At 41.2% G+C, this 25,274-nt stretch overlaps 1 protein-coding gene across 1 annotated transcript in view; it reads right to left on the bottom strand.

The window, feature by feature from the left end:
- Window positions 1–693: 693 nt before the first annotated feature.
- Window positions 694–25,274, bottom strand: part of LOC307124380 (protein NLRC3-like) — a 46,249-nt gene continuing 21,668 nt past the window's right edge. The window contains exons 2-8 of the mRNA XM_079813538.1: window positions 21,664–21,853; window positions 18,492–18,614; window positions 16,358–18,265; window positions 16,053–16,226; window positions 14,781–14,954; window positions 11,541–11,587; window positions 694–2,575 (exon numbers count right to left, since the gene is read on the bottom strand). Coding sequence (XP_079669664.1) covers window positions 2,040–2,575; window positions 11,541–11,587; window positions 14,781–14,954; window positions 16,053–16,226; window positions 16,358–18,265; window positions 18,492–18,614; window positions 21,664–21,809 — 3,108 coding nt within the window. The 5' untranslated portion in view covers window positions 21,810–21,853 and the 3' untranslated portion in view covers window positions 694–2,039. The remainder of the gene's footprint in view (window positions 2,576–11,540; window positions 11,588–14,780; window positions 14,955–16,052; window positions 16,227–16,357; window positions 18,266–18,491; window positions 18,615–21,663; window positions 21,854–25,274) is intronic.

The following is a 25,274-nucleotide window of genomic DNA, read 5'->3' as shown; positions in this document are numbered from 1 at the left end:
TAGTTTGACATCTGACAAGATTTATTTTCTTGGTACTGTTATTATGTTTGCATTTTCCCTTGAATGTGTACTGGTATTTTAAGTTGTTTACAGACCTTATTGTATTGTACCTTTAGGATTAAAATTACAGAGACAATTACTTGACTCATTTTTGCTTCCACTCAACAGCAAATAAGACTAAGTATAAACTTTAAACTTTATTTTAAAATGTTCTATATACACGCATTAAATAAAAATAATACTGTGACGACATGCTATTAATCCATCAAATTTAGGTATAAAAGCTCTAAAATCATGTGATTTAAAATGTTCTAAGATTTTAACTATTTTTGAGAAACTAGGATAACTTAAGCATCACATTTATGTAAATAATTACTTATTCATCAATAATTACTTATTACTATTTATTAGTACTACTACACAGGTTAGAATATCACCTCAATACAAAATTGAGCATAAATGTCACTTAAGACCAGCGCATGCGCGTTATAACCCAGAGATCGGTACTGCGCATGTATCTATGACGTCGCCAAAACACACCACCATCCAGTACGTATTGGATCTGATCCAGCTAAAAACAACATTCATTCAGAGTATGAGAGAAACCAATGAAGAACAATCAGAACAACCTGTGAGTGAGAGATAAGAGAAGAAATCACAGAAACAGACAGATACTGGAACCACACACTAGATCTGAATGATTGAACTAAAGCGCTTTATTAAAAGACATTGACTAAATAAAGACTTAACATAACAGTGTGAATCAGCATGAACAAAGAAAAAACAGTAACCAAATATTACAGTTTAAAAAAATGCTTATACACAATTTCTGAAACTAGGACTCAAATTCTTCAAACTACACAAAAACAACAAAATACACACACAACATGCAAAACACCACGGATCTCTTACAAAAGCAAACCCTTCATTCAAAGCTAGATTAACTTTTCTACAGTTTAGAAAAAAAAGTTTTTTGCATAGTAGCCTAACTCTACACACAAACATCAAATGATTAGCCACATACACGCCAAACAGATGTAGCACATTTAAAACACTACTATCTTGTGTTCACCAACTTTATCAACATTATTAAACTGCTGAGTCAACACTGATGAGCAGAATAAAAACAGTTTCAGCTTGTTAGAGATGCTTTACAGCAGAATTGGAATTTGTTATTATTGTAAAGCTGCTTTGAAACAATCTGTATTGTACAAAGTGCAACATAAATAAAGGTGACTTGTTTACATATTGAGTATATATTTACAAAATAAACAGATATGCAAGTGTGAAAAATGTATGCATCTCAAAACAAACAATTTTTATTTCTAAGTGCCAAATTATGTGTAAGTGTTTTCACACGATTGTTGGATTTAGGTAATTGGTAAATGATAATATTTATAGACTAAAATAACTAGCTTCTGGCGGTCAGAGGTACTTAAGTCGACTTTTTTAGTGCACTCTTTTAGAGCAAATCGACTTGCGTACCGCTGACCGCCAGAAACTAGTTATTTTAGTCTATAAAGTTGACACTTGAGCAATCTCCCCGCGCTACTGGCCGCTGGAGGCAAGTATACGGGAGGAAACATGCTCTACACAAGGGCTATAGAATCTAGCAAACGTAATAGGTGTACGTTTCTGGAACCAGCAGAACTCGAGAAAGCAAAGTTTGGGTTAATTAACAGAGTTCAGGGTATGTTTGACGGTAAGATAACCTTGCTTTCTGGAATACCACTCAGGAACGAGTTTCTGTTTAACAGTCAGAAAAATATCAGCTGGGACGACACAAAACAGGATGGAGGGATCTTCTTGGATCAACAATGGAAAGAGATGCTTCCTTTATGACATGCCAATAAATCCTGAAGTAAGAGAATCACTCCTGTCCTGAGAAAGCCCTCCTTCCTCCAACATTTATTTTCCAATTAGTCTTCAATTTTTGGACATTAGGGTCTTAAACATTTAATCATGTAAGTTTTATGTAAGAACAAAAGTTTGTGGCTGCATTAAAGAGACCATTATTTTAATGAATTCTCAGTTGTTTCTCACCGCAGATCATTGAAATGACACAGAGACAATGAGGAATTAAACACCCTGAATCCAGCATAGAGGGGTTCAGTGAATGTGGTGTTGAATGTGTGTAAGTGTGAGAGTGTGTGTGTGTCAGAGACACTGTAGAAGGACAGAGTGCCAGCCGACCAGTCCAGATACACTCCTACTCTATTTGGGGATGAACAGGTCAGTATGTCAGTTTTCCTATTATTATGCCAGGCAGTGTATCTGTTTTCAGTGCAGTACAGACTCCAGGATTTGTCATTGAATCCAAACCAAAAGTCACTTACGCTTTTCATTTTAATTATTTTATATGTCACCGCTATATAAGCCCATCCATTCCATTCAACCTCCCAGTAACAGCGTCCAGTCAGACTCTCTCCACACATAACCTGTTCCTGATGATCAAATCTCTCTGGATGATCAGGATATGGCTGTGGCTCTTTGACATATGTTACCTTCTTGCTGTCCTCAGACAGCATGAGATTAGTGTTTGCTGTGTTTGGATCCAGTGTGAGATTATAGGCATCTGAACACAAGAAGAGAGATGAAAATTACAAGAAAAACTGTTTTACATGTGTATATGTTAAGGGTGTAACGGTACACATATTCGTACGAACCGCTTCGGTACGGGGCTTTCGGTTCGGTGCACGCGTGGTTGAAACCGGTGAATGGTTTCCGAATGCAATCTTTAACAGTAGGCTTGTTTAAAGCACGAAACACACTTCAATCCTAGTTCCTACAAGAACATATTATGTATTCAGTCCATTTTATCACAAAATTCAAACAATGCCGTTTTGACGCTCTTTAATGTGGCATGACTGATCAATGATCAAAGTTTAAGCAGCCACGCGAGACGCGACGCGCGTGAACGTGATCGATCATCTCTTCCTAAAGAATAAACATGAATGAACATCTGAAGGTATGTTGCGGATACATTACAACTTACTGTATGTGTGGTGTAATCGCTCTATCAGTGTTTCAACGGCGGAAAGACCAATATAACTGCTTGTAAACTAAACAATGTCATGTAGCATCACATTTACCTCAGGCAGTCATTCAGTGTCCACAGAATTTTATTCACTAGAGAAATCAACTCTTTCATTAAATATATGCACTATATTAGCCTATATATTCATTATATTCTACTTAACCCTCGAGTCGGCGGTCGCGCCGGCACAATTGGCTCTCTTTTTTTCTTATCAGTGCCAAAGAGACTCAAATAACTCTGCCGTTTTTTTATCATTCAGGCAAGTGTTATACATCATTATAATCTGTTAAATTTCAATTTTTTTGTGTACAGTCACAATAAAAACAAATTGTTCTGCTTTTTGCAAAATAAGGGAAACAAACATTATTTGCGATCTTCAGCCTCTCTGTAAATTATGTCTAATCTGATTCTCTTCAGAAAATGACCTGTAGCTTAGTGAAAACTTGACACACAAACATGAGACATATATCTAAAGAAACGTTGAAATGTCAGGTTTTAAACCATGTACATCAAAACGAAAAAACAAATATTCTGTGTTTATGTAATCTGTGTGAAAAGTGGGAGATATCAGTCGACTCATTACTGACTCATTATCCGCTAATGCAGCCACGCCCACGGTCCACGGTCCACACGGTCATTCAGATTCAAATACAGGCAATCCATGCGTCGACGCCCACACACACATAAACTCATAAAAACAGATCAAGTGAAGCTATGGTTCAGATACATCGCTTTGAGGAATAATCCTGGAATAATTCTCCTCACGGAAAGCTGATTGAGGGCTGATTGTGGTAGGCTAAGTTTATTCTGTTAGCATCTGTGAATATTAAACGCAAAAAGACCGTTTAAATATAAACCCTGATGCAACATGACGCAAGACTGTTTAGACAAGATTTATTTGGCCTGTTTTCGTTTTGTATAAATTGTATCTTAATTTTAATCAATGTTTTTAATATAGTTGCTTCTTATTTTATAAGAAGTCAATATAACAGACAATAGCCTTAGCGCTGCATTGAACGCGTCTCATAAATGAACTGAAGATGGAAATGATATTTGAGTATTAATTGCCTTTATTACAATGAATTTCGTTTTGTATAAATTGTATCTTAATTTTAATCAATGTTTTTAAAACGAATTTTGCTTCATATTGATGTTTAACTACACAGCAAAAACCCCAGTGTTAAATTAACACTCTTCAGAGTTCATTTGACTCCACACTCAAGTGTTAAAAGTAACTCTGAAAAAGTGTTAAAGTTAATGAGATAATTAAGAGATTAATTAAGTGATGATTGACCATTAGTGAAGACACCTGATGATAACAAGCAGAATCACTGAAGGAAAGAGTCACCATTTTAAGTCACCATTATGGTGATCGTGTTTGCTTTATTTGGGCTCATCAAGTCAAGGGTTGACTTTTTAACATTAGTTTTATTTTCTCTGGCTTCTTTAACTGCGTGTTTAGAAAACACATTTTGTTATGGCAAAGAAAGCACAGAGAAAATCTGTTCAGGAGTTGATTATGTTTAGATTAACATTATTAATGTAACCATCATTTAGTGACCTGATGGACTAATATCATTATGAGACCAATCTCTAATTGTGTGGGTGATGTGGTGATATTACTAGGGATGGGCATTTCAAGCAAAAATAATATTCGAAGATCGCTGGGAATTATTAGATTTTTATTCGAAAATCGCAACTCCTCCCCCGCATGCACGCATGTAAAGGCTACACGCATATAAACAGAGAGAGAGAGGGAGAGAGACCATTCACGCTCTCAATCTGTATGATAACAAACTGTTTAATTCATTAGGGAATAGGCTATATCAACTCAAGCCATATAATTATTGTAACATGCTGAAAAATATGACTGTTATTTGACATTGCCCCAAGTTACCGCAACCGTTATATGCCACAAGTCTACAGTGTGCGCGTGAGATGTGTTCTTCTTCTGTTGTCTCAGGGTGTTTTTACTCTGGCAGTTTAGTTCGAAATGGAGCACGGTTCGCATGAAAAATTGCTAATGTGAAAGCTTACATACAGAGCTTGGTGTGCACTGAGGTACCGAACCCGAGAACACACAACCAGAGTTTGGTTGCTCTCGGAGCTGTGCCACGATTCACGTGAATGTGCAAACAACACTCGGGTGCGCACTTGTTCTGAAAGAAAAGTAACCAGCGCATGCGTTTTAGCCGATTACAATGTCATAAGTTCAATAACATACATGTAAGTGATGATAGTGTTGATGATTTACCTGAGATGCAGTGTATTCGCGCATAGAGTGCAATCAGGGCAGCAAATTAATGGCAATTCACTGTCTCCTCAAAAGAGTCTGTTTGCAAGCAGCAAAGCCGCCTTCAAGCGACACACATACAGTTACCCCAAGTGTCATTTACTCAGCTGCACATAATAGCACTAAATTAATAATAATAAAATATATATATATATTATATTTGACCCGCGTTCTGTTTTCTATCATGCCCGTGCACGTTTGTGATGACGTAAGATGAACGCAAACGCATCAGTGTTCAAGTTGAGTGTGAAACCAGACCAGGAGGCGGAGGGAAGAATCAGGCTCGGACCGCAGCAAACATGTCCATTATAAAACACCCTGGGAGCTGACTGACAGCTTTTAGGTGCGTTATTGGCAGTGCCTCCCTCTAGTTACATTAACGCGTCACCACCACATCAGCACCGAAAACAAGGGGATTTTTTTTGGGGACGATAATCGCACAAACTATTCGATATTCTATAATTAAATCAACTAATCGAATATTAAAAAATCGCGACCCATCCCTAGATATTACATTATTGAGTTCAACAGCTCTGTAAAGCTACAGCATGAGATTCTGCACATAAAAAGTTTGCAACTACTTTGTTGCTTTAGACACACACAGACATCAAGAATCAGCGTATGAATCTCAACAATGGTGACAAACAGCATTTCAGATACACAGATCAACTCTGAACATCACAAAACAAGCTATTAAAAAGTCACATAAAACAGCAAAAATAAAAGAAAATGGTTAGAAAATAAATTCCTAAAACAATTAACCTTATAATTTATTCATGCTGCAATGCATGCTGGGAGCCATTGGTGAGTTTTGATTGGTGCACCCAGAATGCACTGCTCAAATCTTTTTGATGACCACCATTGTGTAGATTCGTACGCTGACTCTTGATGTCTCTGTGTGTCTAAATGACAGAGAAGTTCAAACCTTATTTGAACAGATTATTTTTTTGAAATCCCTCTGATTATATTGAAAACAGCAGATCTTATGCTGTAGAATCAGGGTTACTGTAATCAATAAAGTAAACCTAACTCAAAAATTAGGCTCATGAAGATTTTGTCGAAACATAACCAAAAACATCTGGTCACATTTTCTCTGGTCTTATAAAGCGGCCAGACATAAATTAATGTTAAAATGTCAAGGGTCAAGAGCCCAACTAAAGCAAACACCGATCACCATAATGGTGACTTAAAAATGGCATTCAGTGATTCTGCTTGTTATCATCAGGTGTCTTCACAAATGGTCAATCATCACTTAGTTAATCTCTTAATTATCTCATTAACTTTAACACTTCTTCAGAGTTACTTTTAACACTCTTGAGTGTGGAGTCAAATAAACTCTGAGGAGTGTTAATTTAACACTGGAGTTTTTGCTGTGTATTATATTATATGTTGTTGATTTTTGGTATTTTTTTACAAAGTTAATTGCTTTCTTTAAACTGAATTTCGTTTTGTATAAATTGTATCTTCATTTTAATCAATGTTTTTAATATATTTGATATAATATAACAGACTGGTATAATAAATATATTAGTATATTTGATACATAGCAGACAATAGCCTTAGTGCTGGCTCATACCTTTCACGTGTTTCTGACTGAAGCTCGAAATTATATTTGAGTATTGTGTGTATTTGATTGTTTACAAATTATTCAGAAAATATTTGCCATTGAAATGACTGGGAAAAAGTGTCCAGAAGTCACCAGATACTATTTGAAATCATAATTGCATTGCATTATGTTGTTTTAAATCCCAAATATTTTACTTATAACATTCATCATTACCAATTATTCAGTTATTTGTATTTATTGAATATTGAATTGGGTTCAGTGTCACAATATTACAGGTTTTTTTTTTTAGCTCTTCTTTCAAAAACATCTTGTTTCTTTTTTTGGCCGATAATTTAGCTTGCTTTAAGTAAAAACTTTAAGCAAAACACATTTAGATTTCCCCCCCCAGAAAACTATTTTTTTTTACTGTTACTGTACTTATCTAGTAAACCTAAAATCTAGTAGGCCTACCTGAAGCTCATTCATTATGCAGCTCATTATTATGCAGGGGTCTTTCATTTCTCAGAAGTGATCACATTATTATTCATGGTTCGTTCACGCCTACACGCATACGGCCTGAGTAAAGAAAAAGTGTTTTACAAAAAGTAAATGAATATATTGTTTTATGTGAATGAGTAGGCTCATTGATTCTCACATCATTTTGAAGCAAAAATTCAATGCAAAAACACCCAATAATTAAAGGTCTTGTGAACACATATCTATTGTGTGTTTTGAAGCCTTAATTTAAAAAATGTATTCTCTCGAAAATACAAGCATGTACATACATGTTGCTCACATATTATGGTAGCCCAGTTTGTGCTGAATACAGTGTAATTACACTTTTGCCATTAATATGTTTATAAGCAACTGAAAATAACACAAATGTCAGAGCATGTCAAAACTTCTAAAGGGCCCCAAAACAGCTCAGACTCCTAGGGGTTAACCTGTTAGTGATGTCTTAATTATTTCATGTAAGTTTAAATAAACCTGTCATGAAAATGACAGTCACTGTGTATAAAAGATTATATTCCAACAACGAATTGGAGAAAAAAACTATTTTATAATTCGATTTATAAGTTATTGCAAAAACGTCTCGGTTACCTATGTAACACTCGTTCCCTGAGGTAGGGAATGGAGACGTATGTCGGAACTGACCGACGAATTGGGATCTGTTTTCAGAGACCAATCTACTTTGAGTGTATAAAAACGAGCCAATAAACATTGGCATACGGTTCACGCACTCCACGCACCACCCCGCGTTGCGGGTATAAATACGGAAGTGGAAGAACCGCATATTGTTTTCAGCCGAGATAAGTGACTCGGGCCTTCAGCTGAAGCACAGCACCTGGCGACGGGACGTACGTCTCCGTTCCCTCCCTCAGGGAACGAGGGTTACATACGTAACCGAGACGTTCCCTTTCAGTCGGTCACGTTCCCGTGAATGCGGGAAGACACCGGCTCTACACGGAGGCTATAGAATCTAGTGAACGTGTTACATCGCCCAGCCCGCAGCTCTACATATATCTGTCAGCGAGGCGCCTTGAGCCAACGCCCAGGAGGAAGCAACACTCCTTGTTGAGTGTGCTCGCAACCCGAACGGGCAAGGTACGTCTTGGGACTGGTTAAGCCAAGACAATGGCATCCACTATCCAGTGGGCCAACCTCTGCTTGGAGACAGCCTTTCCCTTCTGCTGGCCCCCGTAACAGATGAAGAGCTGCTGTGAGGATCTGAAGCTCTGAGTCCGGTCAACGTAAGCGTGAAGAGCGCGGACGGGACATAAAGCTAGGGCTGGGTCTGCCTCCTCCGAAGGCAGTGCTTGCAGGTTCACCACCTGGTCCCGAAAGGGAGTGGTAGGAACCTAGGGCACGTATCCAGGCCGGGGTCTCAGGACAACTTGAGAGTTGGCCAGCCCGAATTCTAGGCACGATTCGTCGACGAGAGTGCTTTGAGGTCCCCTACCCTCTTGATTGAGGCCAATGCAATCAGGAGAACTGTCTTCATGGACAGGATTTTTAGCTCAACAGACTGCAAAGGCTCAAATGGAGGACCCTGCAGTGCTCTGGGCACCAGGGCTAAGTCCCAAGAGGGTACCGAGGTAGAACGAGGAGGATGTAGTCTCCTCGCACCTCTAAGGAACCTGACGATTAAGTCGTGCTTACCTAATGATTTACCGTCTACTGCATCGTGATATGTCACTATTGCCGCGACGTACACTTTGAGGGTGGAGGGAGACAGCCTTCGCTCCAGCCCATCCTGCAGGAAGAAAGCACAACATTAATCGAACACTTCCGGGGGTCTTCCCGGCGGGAAGAGCACCACTCGACGAACAGGTTCCACTTCAGAGAGTAGAGGCGCCTCGTAGAGGGGGCTCTAGCTGAAGCGATGGTGTCTACCACTGCTTGTGGCAGGCCACCCAGAACCTCCGCGTCCCATCCAGGGACCAGACATGGAGATTCCAGATGGACGCGGGTGCCATAGAGTGCCCTGCCCCTGAGAAAGCAGGTCCTTCCTCAGGGGGATCGGCCAGGGAGGGGCTGTCGCGAGGAGTGTGAGTTCTGGGAACCAGGTCCGGTTGGGCCAGTAGGGCGCAACTAACAAAGCCTGCTCCTCGTCCTCCCTGACCTTGCACAGAGTCTGTGCAAGAAGGCTCACTGGGGGATACACATACTTGCATAGGTCCCGGGGCCAGCTGTGCGCCAGTGCATCTGTGCCTAAGGTACCTCCGGTCAGGGAGTAGTACCACTGGCAATGGGTCGAGTCCGGGGAAGCGAACAGGTCTACCTGTGCAACTCCGAAGTGGTCCCATATCAGCTGGACGCTCCGGGGGTGGAGTCGCCATTCGCCCGGAGGTGTCGACTGGCGAGAGAGCTCGTTGGCTGTCTGGTTCAGCGCACCTGGGAAATGAATGGCACGAAGTGACCTCACAAACTTCTGACTCCACAGGAGGAGATGGCGGGCGAGCCGGAGCATGCAACGGGAGCGTAGACCACCCTGACGGTTGATGTACGCAACGGCCGCAGTGCTGTCTGAACGGACCAGCTTGCCCCGAAGTGGCTTCTTGTACCGGGCCAGGGCCACCCGTAACTCTAGGCAATTGATATGCCAACGCAGTTGGGGCCCCGTCCATAGACCCGAAACTGCGTGCCCGTTGTACATGGCCCCCCAGCACGTGGATGAGGCATCCGTGAAGACCACAGCATGCCTCGACACCTGTTCTAAGGACACTCCAGCCCGGAGAAACGAGGGGTCTGACCACGGACTGAAGGTTTGGCGACAGTAAGGAGTAACTGAGACCCGGTACTGACCGCTCTGCCACGGCCATCTCGGGACTCGTCGTGCAACCAGCGTTAAAACGGTCTCATATGAAGCAATCCGAGCTGCGTTATCACGGCTGCGGAGTGGAGGCCCGAAGAGATGTACCCGGCGGGGATGCCCCACTGTAATCCTCAGGTCACCAAGGCTTATTAGCCAAAATAGCCCTTTCCTGGCGCACCAGAAAAGAAACTAGATCAGGGAATAAGCAAAGGGACTCAACCCCATTTGAGGTTTCATAGTCTGGACCGCGCATCTAGAGAGTGCCGAGTGACGCGCTGGGTTGCCGTGGCAACCCCCGCTGTCAGCCGGCGCTCGACGGCACGGCGCGCTGAACGCTCAAGCCCTTACGAGAAAGGTGAGACGAACAACACGCCGACGTGATCATGCTCTCCTGAGAGAGCAAGGACCACCCACGAAAGCAATCTCACACGTTTATATGTGAGAGAGATCGTGGCCGTCAAATGAGGACAGGAAACAACCGCATCCAGAAATACACGGTTTGAATGACATCTTGAAAAAGACGCAGGGTCAAACCGTGTTGCTCTTTTAGAAGAGGAAAACCGCTCCGATCAGTGCCGAGGCACACAGGGGAAATGGTCGCGGCTCACAGCAGTTCAAAGGTGCAAGCCCGCTGTGAGCACTCAAAGGAAAAACGCCCAGCGAGCTAAGACAACAGCTGTTTGTTTCTTCTCTGCAAGCGACCACCGCTGCAAGGCACCGTCACACCGACACTGGACACAGGAAAGCAGGTAGGACCTCTCTGACTCGTTTAGCAAAAACACTCTTCGTAGGAACATACAAAAACGTAATGCTCGGGTCCGAAGTTGAAAGCAATATGCGGTTCTTCCACTTCCGTATTTATACCCGCAACGCGGGGCAGTGCGTGGAATGCGTGGTCTCTGAAAACAGATCCCAATTCGTCGGTCAGTTCCGACGTACGTCGAACGTGACCGATTGAAAGGGAACTGCCTTATGTGAAGTTTACATGTTTGCGTACTATGTTATTTGAGTGTTGATTATTATAGCTAAAAATAAATATCAACTGAATTTAGGCAGATAGTTTGGGCTCTGTTGTTAACCTTTAATATTAATGTGCAAGTAAGAGCTCCCTATAGTTTACAGCAATATCTTCAATAAACTTTTAGTTATAATTTAATTAATTTAAGGACAGACACTTTTTTCTTCAGTGAACCACTGTTTAATAAAAATAAATAAAAAGCAATTTTGTAAAACTGCTGTACCGAACCTGTACCGAACCGTGACTTCAGAACCGAGGTACGTACCAAACCGTCAGTTTTGTGTACGTTACACGCCTAGTGTATGTGTGTGTAATAGTGGAAAGACCTACATTTTCTCAGTCCTGGTGTGATCCTAAAATGTTCTCCATGATCCAAACTAGAAAAAGACAAATATAAAAGACAAATTGTTAAAGGTCCCATGGCATTTCATTTTATGAGGTTTTTTAACATTAACATGAGTTCCCCTAGCCTGTATATGGTCCCCAAGTGGCTAGAAATTTTGATAGGTGTAAACCGAGTTCTGGCTGTCTTTCTCTGCCTCTGAGAAAATGAGAGCTCAGGCGAGCCGATCTGGAATCTTCCCTGTATGTCGTCATACGGGGAACGGTTACCTCCCCTTCCTCTGCTTTGCCCGCCCAGAGAATTTGGAGAAAATGGATTCAGTTTATCAGTCGCTATGTCAGCACAGGCTTTACAAACATATTTTTACCATATGGATTCGACAGCACCGCCACAAACAGTGAGCAACAGTGTTAATTAATGCCTGATCTGTGATTAGGGTTGCGCATCGTTTTGATTTGAACGATTCTGATTCCGATTCTTACTTTCGATTTCGGTTCTTTTCGATTCTCGATTCCAATTCTTTGAGGGGTGGAGTCAAAAACATGTCAGAGGCCCATTTCACTGAGGAAAATTTTATTTTGATTCAATAATGAGTTTTAGTTTTGGGACTTTCTCCGCTGGCATTTTCCGCTGCTTTGCTGCAAAGGTGAATGGAGTTTCACACAGAGTCTCCACCGGTTTAGCAATAGCATTAGCAGCAGTCATATTAGGGCTGCTACTAGCGTGGGCAATTCGGCCGTTACTCTGCACGTGTTCCTGTGTGTGCGCACTCCAAGCCGTCAGTAGCCTCACGCAATGTTGTCATGACAACCGGTACACAACATTCACTTCAGGAGGTTTTATTATTAGTATTATTGTATTATTTCTTATCATATACGTCATATAAAAGACGAGAGTCGCGTTTGTTTCTATTGAGTCTGATTTCTCAAAATGGTGTGTGTGTGTGTGCTTATCCTGGGTGCCATGACAACAGTGCCAGTTATAGTAGGCATGAGCGCCGGCGCCTGCTGACGGCTCTGAGTGCGTACACACAGGAACGTGCGTAGAGTAATGGCCGAGCTCAGTGTTTTGACTGAATAATACAGTTTCTTTCTCGCAAAACCTTATAGTATGCCTCTGAACACTTTCCAGATATGGCACGCCTCTCCCTGTATCATTGCGTGATACATTTGCTATTAACTGCCATAATAGGAAGGAGCGCATGCAGGACTATTTTTTTTATTTCTGCTTTTGAGGTCCGAAATGGAAAAGGACATAGGGCACTGGGACAACAGCAGGGTGAGTAAAAGAGGGCTTTATTTTAATTTCAGGTTGAACTATCCCGTTAATAACGTTGGTTAGCGCAGGGTTGCCCGAGGAGGACGAGACAGTGGACCTGCGCAGCATGTCAAACACGCTACACTCGTTAATTTGTACACCACATATTTGTACATATTTGTAGTGCATCCTCCCGTGCAAGTAATACATTTGTCACATGTGTTGCACTGTGCCGATCCAGGCTTTTTTAAAAGTGAAATAAAGCCACACTTTTGAGCACCGCTTACCATGCCCCATGGCTGCAATAGAACACGGGCGCGGCAAGCACTTACAGAAATCCGGTGGCCACTATGGAAACCAAAACTTGTGCGTTTGGAACCGATGATCGGAATCAAAAACAAAATTTCTAAACGATTCCAATGGCATCCTAATTTTTAAAATGGTTCCAAGTTGGAACCGGTTCTCGGTGCCCAACCCTATCTGTGATCAGTGATTTCTGATGTGTAGCTAATCATTCAAGTTCACACAGACTTTCTTTCGAAATCATTTAATACTGTCAGTCCCACCGCTGGCCGTCTTGATGCCCTAAGTGTAATGCATCAGTGAATCAAGCCAGTGACTAAAACGATAAACTTCACATTGTTTCTGTTAGTAGCAGGAAAAAAATCTGTTATTCAAATGATTAAACTAGAGAGCGATCAAAGAACAATCTTTATAATGTTCGGATCTGTCAATCACACGTCTCGAGTGTATCTGCACACTTGCCCAAACTGCCGTTATAATGAATGACATTGTTATGCTGCACAAAGCTCTTACTGTATTCATGTCGATGTCATGTTTGCCGTTAGTTGTGGTCAAAGCATTTCGTGAGAGAAATAGTGCTGCAATGACGAGATCACTGCATTCACGCAATCAACAGACTGCATGTGTACTCAATGCTCATCACTGCAGCTTTTCATATGATGGGAACAGATCTAAAAATAATGCTATAGTCAACACTTTGACGATTCGTTCATCTCGACGGCTGTGATGGTAAAAAAACGTAGTTTAGGGTGTTTAGAGGGGACATGTTACAAAGTTCGTAGAATAAGGAGGAAGACAAAAGGTCGCGTGACTGGGAGTTGTGTTTATTCAGAACTCTCAGATACAAACAAAATAAACTTGCGCTCTCAACAACTCGGTACAATAAAACTTTCTCAGCTATCTTTATCCAGCTCTACGTCTCTCTGGTCCACATGCAGCCCATCTCTCTGTAGCAGATCTCGCTAAACCACTCCCCCTCCGCCACATAATCGAATACTCATTTCAAATGTAAAGATGTCAGCCAATCACAACAGTGGGTGTTTTCTCACAGCAGACACGCCCCTTGAAACAGAGCATTCAAGCCAGAGGGCTAATATCAGTATAGAAAAATGCCTTTTATTTCTAAATTATGACATGTTTTGATGTAAAAACCATACTAACAATATAAGTACACCTCAGGAAACATTATAAAATAATAAAAAAATCCATGCCATGGGACCTTTAATGTTTAGATTAGAAACGATCATGAATGATTCATTATTTCTCAATATAAAGCACTCAAACACAAACACTTTTTCACTCTCTGATGCTGTAGCCTCAAATGCTAACTGTTTAAACAACAACCATGGTTTCTGTTCCTGTACAAAGCATGTGTGTGAATTGTAAAAATGTGGACTGGTGAAGCGCATCTCTCTTTACACTTTATTACACTAATGTTGGAGGCTCAACCAAGAGGGGAATATCTCATAGCTAAGGCTTGCAAAGTGATGGAAAATTATTTTAAATTCATAACCCTCCAAATTGGCATGTGAGTTGATAGTGTTCTCTGCCATGGTTGATTTTGTCTGCATTTGGTGGGTTGGCCGGATTTATTTTCTAACTCTGCACCCATCTGAGATTAGCAGTATTAGTGATCTTGAGTAATACCCCATTACTGCCTCACATACTTGAGTATCTGCAGTGAGCAGTTTGGATCTTTCAGTTTGTCGTTGAGCATCTGGACTCCTGATTGTCCTGGGTGATTGTAGCTCAGATCCAGCTCTCTCAGGTGTGAGGGGTTTGAACTCAGAGCTGAAGACACATAACCACAGCCTTCCTGTGTCACCATACAGCCTGACAACCTACAAACACACAGTCAGAAACACACAGTCACATCTACAGACACGTCAAAAAAAAACGTTTTTAGTTGCGCAGCTCCTAAGTTATGGAATTCTTTACCACTACACATTCGAAAGCTGGATTCTATTTCCCAATTCAAAGCTCAGATAAAAACATTTTTGTTTAGAATGCCTTTTAATGACATGATTGATTGATTGATGAGTTGTGTCTTGTTTGCTTCTTATTTTTTTATCCTGTTTGTACTGTGTCCTTGAGTGCCTTGAAAGGCGCCAAGTAAATAAAAAGTATTATTATTAATAATTATTATTATTATTACAGACACGTCAAGAGAAAGATCATCTACTGACACATAACCACAGCCTTCCTCTGTCACTATACAAGTCAAGTCCCCTTTATTTTTATAGCGATTCATAAAATACAGATTGTTTCAAAGCAGCTTTACAGTGTTCAACGGGAAAATAATGATTAAATGATGCAAACAAAGTTCAATTCTGCTGTAAAGCACCTCTAAAAAGAAAATATGTGTCATTGTTCAGATTAAATAAGTTCAGTGTTGATTCAGGGGCTGTTTACACAACACGGTTTTCAAATGAAAATGGAAAACTTTTTATGCGTTTTGGGAGTTCATTTACACAACAACAGCGTTTTGGGGGCCTGAAAACAAACGTTTGAAAACAGACTCAAAAAAGTTTAAAACTCTTTTGAAAACAATACTGTTATCATCTCCGTGTAAAGTACAAAAATGTGAATCTGTGAAAACCGAGACATCATGCACATGTGTATTACATGTTTAGTCTGTGGGCATGCATTTAAAATAACATTTATGTGCGCAAACACGCAGTTTCTTTACAAATTGACATTGCCAACTACTGGCCTGGCATGCATAATACAGCCTTTTTAGTGTTTTTTGCGGATCTGTGTGAATGGGAATCATTTTGACAACACTGTCGTCTGTACAAAATAATAACTTTTCAGTTTTTAGTACATATTTGTTACGGAAATACAACCTACAGCCATACATAAATAGACAGAAAATATAAAGACACACATCAACATTATGATCAGATGACAGTACATTATCGCTTGTATGTTCTTAATACCTCAGTATCTGCAATTGACAGATAGGACTCTTCAGTCCACAAGAGAGTAGCTTCACTCCTGAATCCTGCAGGTCACTATTACTCAGATCCAGCTCTCTCAGGACACAGTCTGAGGATTGAAGAGCTAGTGACACAATTTCACAGGACTGACCAGTGAGATTACTGTCAGCAAATCTAAAGGATGAAATATATAATACAATATTATTTTACTTGAAATGTTACTCAGCAAGGCGCATAACTAAAATAATTAAATGCCATATTATTATTTTGTATAATATGATATAGTAACTCCAGCCTTAATTTACAGAGCTTTAGTGCAGTTGCTCACAGCTGGTATCAGTCTTCTTCTCCCCTCATCTGATGTGTTGTATTTATTGAGGTCCAGTTCATCCAGCACCTCCTCTGACATCTGAAGCATGTAGGCAATTGTTGAGCAGTGAGCAGGAGAGAGTTTCTCCTCTGAGTGTTTGTCTGATTTCACAAACTCCTGAATCTCTCTGGACAGAGTCTGATCTTTCACTTCCAGCAGACAGAGGAACAGATTGATGGATCTTTCAGTGGAGAGTCCATGTCCATCTTTGATCTTCTCTTTAATGTACTGTCTGGTTCTCCTAATGCTCTCTGAGCTGTTCTCTGTGTGTGTCAGTAGATCCTGTAAGAGTCTCTGATTGGACTCCAGTGAGACGCCCAGCAGGAACCTCAGGAACAAATCCAGATGTCCATTCTCACTCTCAATGGCTTCATCTACTGCACATTTAAACAGATTTTGTAGTGAAACAAAATTCATCAGACCCTCCATAGTTTCATTCACATGGTAGTAAAATGCATAGAAAGCAGCGAGAAACTCCTGAATGCTGAGATGAATGAAGCTGTAGACTTTCTTCTGATGAATCACAGATTCCTCCTTAAAGATCTCACTGCAAATCCCAGAATACACTGAGGCGTCAGTGACGTCTATGCCGCTCTCTCTCAGGTCCTCCTCATAGAACATCACATTGCCCTTCATCAGCTGCTTGAAAGCCACTTCAGCAAGTTTCACAATCACATCTCTGTTGGACTGCAGGAGTTTCTCTGGATCTCTCTCTTCATACTTATGATTCCTCATGTTGATCTGAATCAGCAGGAAGTGGATGTACATTTCAGTCAGAGTTTGAGGGATTTCTGCACTCAGATCTTCTTCAAGGAGCTTTTGAAGCACAGTGGATGAGATCCAGCAGAAGATGGGTATGTGGCACATGATGTGGAGGCTTCTTGCTCTTCTGATGTGTGAGATGATTCTGTTGGCTTGATGCTCGTCACTGATTCTCTTCCGGAAATATTCCTCCTTCTGATGATCATTGAATCCCTGAATCTCTGTCAGACGGTTGATGTATTTGGAGGGGATCTGATTGGCTGCTGCTGGTCTGGAGGTGATCCAGATGAGAGCCGAGGGAAGCAGCTCTCCTTTCATGAGGTTTGACATCAACACACCCACTGAGGAAGTCTCAGTCACATCAGAAACTTTCTGAGAGTCTGAAATCATTCTGAAATCATTCTGAGTCATTCTGCTTTCATCCAGACCATCCAAGATGAACACAACTTTACACTCCTCATAAACCTTTGAGTCCAGATTTTGAAGTTCAGGATGAAAGTCCAGCAGAAGTCTGTGAAGACTGTACTGATGATCTCGGATCAAGTTCAGCTCTCGAAATGGAAGCACAAACATGAAATCTACATCCTGATTGGCTTTTCCCTCGGCCCAGTCCAGAATGAACTTCTGCACAGAGACGGTTTTTCCGATTCCAGCGATGCCTTTAGTAAGAACAGTTTTGATTTGGTCTTTCTCCTCACATCCTGGTCCAGGTGAGGCTTTAAAGATGTCATTGCAGTAGATTGGAGTGTCTTGTGAGTGTTGTGTTCTGGCTGTTTTCTCCATCTGTAAAACCTCATGTTCTTCAATCACTCCTTCTCTCTCTCCCTCTATGATGTAGAGCTGGGTGTAGATCCTGTTCAGGAGGGTTTTATCATCTTGTAGTTTGATTCCCTCAAATAATCTCTCGTACTTGTTCTTCATGCTGGTTTTGTGCTGGTCTTTGACTCTCTGCAGGTCTCCAGTCTCCAGTGTGTGTGTCTGCAGGACTGCTTCAGTTTTGTTCTGCATGATGTGAGTCTGAAAGTGGGATGTAGAGGACGGCACAGATCTGATCAGCTCATGTGTCTCTCCCCTGCTAAAACTGAAAGGAAAGCCATTAGAATGACCATTAAAGACCATCAGAAATAGATCGGTTACCATATATTATATATATTTTGCACCCCTCTTCATGTTGTGCATATGTTACATACTCAAATATTGGCTTTTATATAGTGGTAGGTTTTGAGTTTTTCCATTGATATATATATATATTTTTTTTTTATCTGAGATACACTACAATAAATTAGCAAGATAATGTTTATACTAACGGAGGGTCAGAGGTCACTGGTCCATCACTGAATGCAGGGGGTGGTCTCATGGAGTTGTTACTCTTCGTAGACACTGCGCTGGGTTCTGGAGACTCTGATCTCTGCCTCTTCCTCCTGCTGATGCTGACAAAAGACAAACAAACAAATAAACAAATAAAACAGAATTTTAGAGAACTAGATATACTGTATGTGCACCATATATTTATATTTACATGTATTCATGTAGCACATGCATTTCATCCAAAGCCATTTACAAATAAGAAATACAACGATCATTTCAGGGAAGACAGTAACATGGGTATTGCTGCAATACAAAATTCTAAAATTTTACTGATGCTAGAAAAGAGATGAATGTAAGAAACTGTGAAAGTAGAGAAACACATAAAATAAAATAAAAATTACATATATGCATGTATATATGTATGTGTATATAGATAGATAGATAGATCATAGACCACTCTCTGCAGTTTCAGGAGAGGAATTCAGGGGAATTATAAACTTCTTTGAACCCAGTTACACCGTTCCATCGAATACTACACTCTGGAAAACAATTGGCCACAAATACGACTCTCTTAAAGCGGACATTACATCTGAAATGAAAGGCAAGAACGTCTCCCTTACTACTGATCTCTGGACTTCTTGCACCATGGATCCATATATAACAATAACGGCTCACTACATCAATGAACTATGGGAGTTGAAATCAAGGGTGTTGGGCACCACTATCATGCCAGGGAGACACACTGCTGTCAACATTGCGCAGAAGCTCACAGACACTATTAATGAGTGGGAGTTACGCACATTCTGCACAGTTCATGACAACGCAAACAATATGAACTTGGCCATGTAAATCTGTGAGGCCTTGCCCCACCACATTAGTTGCAGCGGGCACACATTACAGCTTGCAGTTAAGGCAGGTTTGGATTTACCTGTGGTCTCGAAGGCCATTGACACAGCGAGGCGTGTCATTAGTCACTTCCATCACTCTTCAGTGGCGACTCGCACATTGAAAGGACGTCAGGAGCAGCTATCCATCAGAGGGAGAAAACTCCAAAGTGATTGTGCATCTAGATGGAATTCCACGTTCGACATGTTGGATCGGCTTTACGAGCAGAGAATCCCAGTGCAAGCTGTACTCGCTGATGAAGCGGTAACTAATGTACAGTATCAAAAAACTCTGGCAATAAAGTCATCTTGCTGGGATCTGATTGAACAGCTGCTTCCCATACTGCGTCCGCTGGCTAAGACGACAACAATCATGTGTGGAGAACTGTACGTTGGCCTGTCCTTTCTATATCTCGTGATTATCAATCTGACTGAAAAAAATCTGCGGCCCAGCGAGAACCATGAGTAGCCGCGTAACTCAAGTATTGTTTTGATTAGAAATCGACTAGCAGAAATTAGTAGTCGTGCAGCCCCTAATACACACACACACACACACACACACACACACACACACACACATATATATATATATATATATATATATATATATATATATATATATATATATATATATATATATATATATATATATATATATATATATATACACATACCTACATACATACACATATATACACACACACTGATATATACATACATACATTTATACACACATTATATATATATATATATATATACACACACATTAGTAGAAAGCAAGAGAGCTAGAGGTTTAAGATAATTTAGTGCTGAAAGAAAATTTGTTAGACACTTATTGAAAATCGCAAGCAATTCATCTGTTTGGAAAAGTTGTGAAGATCATTCTAAAAGGTGAGGAACAGTGGCAGTTAACGTTCAGAAAAGTGATTTTGTGCTTCTCTGTGATGGTACAGTATCCCCACTAGAGGTCGACCAATTCATCGGTTTTGCTGATTAATCGGCACAGATAGCTGATTGATGGAACAATCGGTTATCTGAAAAATAAAAAATCAAAACAATAGTTTTTCCAGGTTGCGTCCGTTGCTGGAGCGGCTGAGAAGGGTGCGTTGTCATTCCACAGTACAAGAGTGTTGAGAAGGGTCTGTTGGCATTATATAGCACGAGAGCGGCCTCTAGAGGCGAAATAACTCACTGACGCCTTGTGTTGTTTACATTAACGTGAGACTGCGCTGAACGGAGAGCGCTGACACATCAGATGCACGTTTAAAACATGACAGAGGAACGGCATGAATACAGAACACTACAGTACTTGTTGCCAAATCATTATATAGTAATTCATTTCTTGACTAGATGCTGCATTAACAGGTAAAGAACAGCAGTATGTATGTTTGTCGACGAGGCTGAGAGGACGCTAACATTATCGCTACCTCAAGCAGTTAAATCAATGTGATATCACACGCAAGTCCGACCCAAATGTTGCACATATAAAATTAGTGACGTGAGAACACAAACTATATCATCATGCTGCTGACAGAAACATAAACAAAGCAGAAGCGCATTCGTTTTTTATTAGATAATCTCCTTCTAAAAAAGAATGTCTGGATTTGTATGAAATGGTAACTCTACAATAAGATTCCATTTGTAACATTAACTAAGGTTAATAAATGCTGCGGACGTATTGTTCATCATTAGAATGTTAATTTCAACATTAAATTTAGTTAGAATTTTTATCTGTTAACCTTGGTTAATGCACTATGAACTAACATAAATGATCAAGGTACAATTGTATTGCTCATATTAATACATGCTGCAAAAATGTATGCATAATGCATATAGTTCATGTAAGCTAATACATCCTTGTTGTATAGGGACTTGCATAGTATGACATGTACATGCATGTTTCTAGGTTATATGTAAAGAAACAAATTTGACCTGTAATATTTTAATGTTTAAATTATTTTCTGAAGAATTTGTTCTGTTAGAACTTCTCATTTTAATATTCATATTTATTTATTTATTTTAATTTAGCACATTTTCATGGATCAGTACTGTTTTTTACTTCTTGTAATAAAGTTCAGCACTGTTTTGCTTATGTTTTTTTATCCAGTATTCATTTTTAAAAATATCGGTTGATTAATCGGTTATCGGCAAGAGCGGTCCAACCTAATTATCGATATCGGTAAAATCCACTATTGGTCGACCTCTAATCACCACTCACCCAATTCAGGCTTCTGGTATCCACTGTGAATAAAAGTATTTGTCAATGATACAATTGCCAGTGTCTTACCTGGGATCAGAGGTCACTGTTGCATCACTGGATGCAGAGGGGAGATTCCTCATGGACTGATCCCTCTTCATAGACACACAGCTTAATCCAGGAGATGGAGAACTCTTTTCAGTGTCTTCATCTTCTCTCTCAGTATGAAGACTCATTTTTGTGTTCTCTTACTCTCCTTTGCCAAAAGAGTTATGAGAAACTTTCATGTGGAAACACAGAGTTAAATTATGTAGTACAATGATACAAAACAGCTACAATAAAGTACAGTCTTAATCTGAATGACACTGCAATCAAATTATCTTCCCATTATTATAATAACACACAAAATTCCCTGTGCTTGTTTCTACATTTTAATAATAAGTGCAAACAACAAGTGCAACCATAATTAAAGTACTCTCTCAATATTCAAAGTACAAACAGAGAGCATAGCTAAAAGGTGTTTACACCTACACAGTCCAGCCTAAGATAGCTTTGATATTGGGAGACAGGATATTGTATGGAGCCTAATTTACGTGCATCAGGGAGCTCGCTTTTTGTTTTCGATTCGCGATCACATGTACTCTGTTTATAGAGAGCAGTGCTGAGCGCACATTCTACAAGACAAGCCATTTATCAGACGGTTAAGTTGCGTCCAAAATCAAATACTTCTCTACTATATAGTAAACGAAAAACAGTACACCAACAGAGTAGTATGTCCGAAATCATAGTAAAACTATGATATTGAAGTGAAACAGTAGGCGAAAAATACCCGGATGGCCTACCACTTCCGGCAAGATTCTGAGGTGTGCATACGGACACTTTACTATCCCATGAGGCCAAGGGAGAAGATTTATGAATGGAGGTGATGGGACGTAACTGACGCTGGTAGGTCACATGATCATGACAACATGGCGGATGTAGTATGTCTGCATTACATTCATACTACATTCATTCATTCATACTATATAGAACGTACTTTTTTAACGATTGCGAAGTTCGTTCAAATTCAAATGTAGTACCTTTGTTGAATAATACAGAAGATAAAGAGCTTAAAAAATAATCACATATTAGATCGCAATATTGTTTTTTAAAAAAAATTTTATCGCAATTAGATAATTTTCCAAAATAGTTTAGCCGTACTCATACTGCCGGTTCTATTTAGAACCATATACTCCTGCTAAACACATTTATGCTGAAATTGGGATTGGGATTCTTTATTCCCACCTTTTTGTATTTTAAATCTGTAACTGTCAAAATATAAAGCTAATTTTCTAGATCTGAATCATTACTACACAGGCCATCAGCAATCTCTACTGGAATGATGGATATTCTTCTTAATATATCTGTACATCAGGGGTCTCAAACTCGCAGCCTGCGGTGGCCCCCTACTTGACATCAAAGTTTAGTGTTAGTGCGGCCCGCGCGTTGCTCTGAAAAGCACCTTTTTGCTGAGTCGTTGCGTTTGCAGCGCCTGCCATGCTTGCTGCCTTCTTTGTGTGTGTGTGTGTGTGTGTGTGTGTGTGTGTGTGTGTGTGTGTGTGTGAGTGAGAGTGAGAGTGAGAGAGAGAGAGAGAGAGAGAGAGAGAGATGGCTCGCTCCTCGCTCGTGCAGTATAATTGGTTGACACCGCGTGATTCACAGGAACAGACGAACAAAGCTGATCAGACAGTTGAAACGAATGTGGTCTAACAGCCCTCGTCAATGTCAAAATGATTGAGATGGCCAATCAAATCAAAGTAGTCAGGGTTTACATTCTCTTTTGGCTTGTGCACACTGCTCGTTGCTGAGAGAGACTCTATTCTTTCCGGTGAAATCACAAAACTAAATGCACACAAACGTGTCCATGGTCTTAATATACAAGCATTGATGAACATCTTTGATTTTAATGAAAAAAAACTATATGAGGGCGGATTAGAACCCGGAACCTCTGACACGGTTGACAAAGCTTCTACCACCAGACCACTGGGGAATTCAATAGTTAAATGCGGATCTATGCATTTATTGATTCATGCGAAGAATCTCGGGACTAATAATATTTTTGATGCAAATTAGTGCAAATATTGTTTACAAATAGTCCCAACAAGATTATTTCCCAACTAGAATTAGACCTAGAATTTCGCTCACTGTTCTGTTTGACCTGTTACGGCCTTGCTGTGAATTAGTCTGTTATTTAAAATAAAATTTAAATCATTATTTCATATTACATGATTTAATTTCTATAGGCTATATTTTAAAAAATAGAGTAGGCAAGAGAAGCCTATGTTCTAAAGAACCATTCATGTTCAGAAGAAACATTTATATTGAAGAACTGTTAATAATAAAGACTTGATCGCGAAGCCAGTGCTGAAGCGGTCTCATATGTAGCAATCCGAGCAGCGTTACCACGGCTGCAGATGCCATATGCCCCAGGAGCCTCTGAAAGTGTTTCAGTGGAACCGCACTCTTGCTCTCGATTTGACGGAGGCAAGTCAGCAGAGACTGCGCGCGATCGCTCGTAAGCTGCGCGCACATGGCGACCGAGTCGATCTCCACACCGAGAAAAGAGATCCTCTGCACGGGGCAAAGTTGCTCTTTTCCCAGTTGACCCGAAGGCCCAGACGGGCTAAGTGGTGCAGAACCAGATCTCTGTGTCCGCAAACCTGCTCTCGAGAGAGCAGGAGGAATCAGGAATCAGGATGCGAACCCCGTGCTGCCGGAGGGGCACAAAGGCTGCCTCGACAATCTTCGTAAAGACGCGAGGGGACAGAGATAGCCCGAATGGGAGGACCGCGTACTGACATGCCCGCCCCTCAAAAGCAAACCGTAGGAATGGTCTGAGTCGAGGTAGGAGACATGGAAGTAGGCGTCCTTCAGGTCGATCGCTGCAACCAATCGACCGGACAAACGCATTCGAAAAGGCGTTTTGCTGTCAACATCTTGAACGGAAGCCTGTGTAGGCAACGGTTCAAGATGCGCAGGTCCAGGATTGGTCTAAACCCACCGGCCTCTTTGGGTACAATGAAGTAGGGGCTGTAGAACCCGGACTTCATCTCGGCTGGAGGGACAGGCTCGATCGCACCCTTCGCCAGTAGGGTGGCAACCTCCGCTCGCATGACAGGGGCATTAGCCTCGACCATAGTAAGCGGACTCCCCGGAAACAGGGAGGAGCCTGCGCGAACTGAATCACGTAGCCGCGCCTGATTGTCTTCGCGACCCAGCGGGACAGCCCTGGAATCTGAAGCCAGGCTCCCAAGAACTGCACCAGCGGGGTCATTCGGACTACAGACGTACCCAGAGTGGGGCAGCGATGCAGCGTTACCGATCCGGACAAGGGAGGCTGTTGAGCGTCCCGGTGTGGGGGTGCGGTTAACAGCTGCGTCCTGACAGAGGAGACCAGGGAAGGACGCGCGTTCCACTGGGGTCTGCTCTGCCAGGAGGCTGGCGACAGAGAGGGATGAGAGTGGCGGGACCCGTGGGTGGCGCACACCGTCATCACCAGTCTCTGGGTCCTCAGAGACAGGAACATGAGTTCTTCCCAAGGAAGGATTTTCCCCCGGCCCTCCACCAGGGGAAGGAGAGGCCCTGCTACCATCCCCTGGGAAGAACTGGAACCCATCTCTGAGTTGTCCACCTCCAGCCTGGCGTTTAACCAGGACTGGGCG

This window comes from Gobio gobio (genome assembly GCF_949357685.1).
Source record: "Gobio gobio genome assembly, chromosome: 3".
Lineage (NCBI taxonomy): Eukaryota > Metazoa > Chordata > Actinopteri > Cypriniformes > Gobionidae > Gobio > Gobio gobio.
Note: the sequence above shows the minus strand (reverse complement) of the source record. Positions and strands in the feature narration are given on the sequence as shown.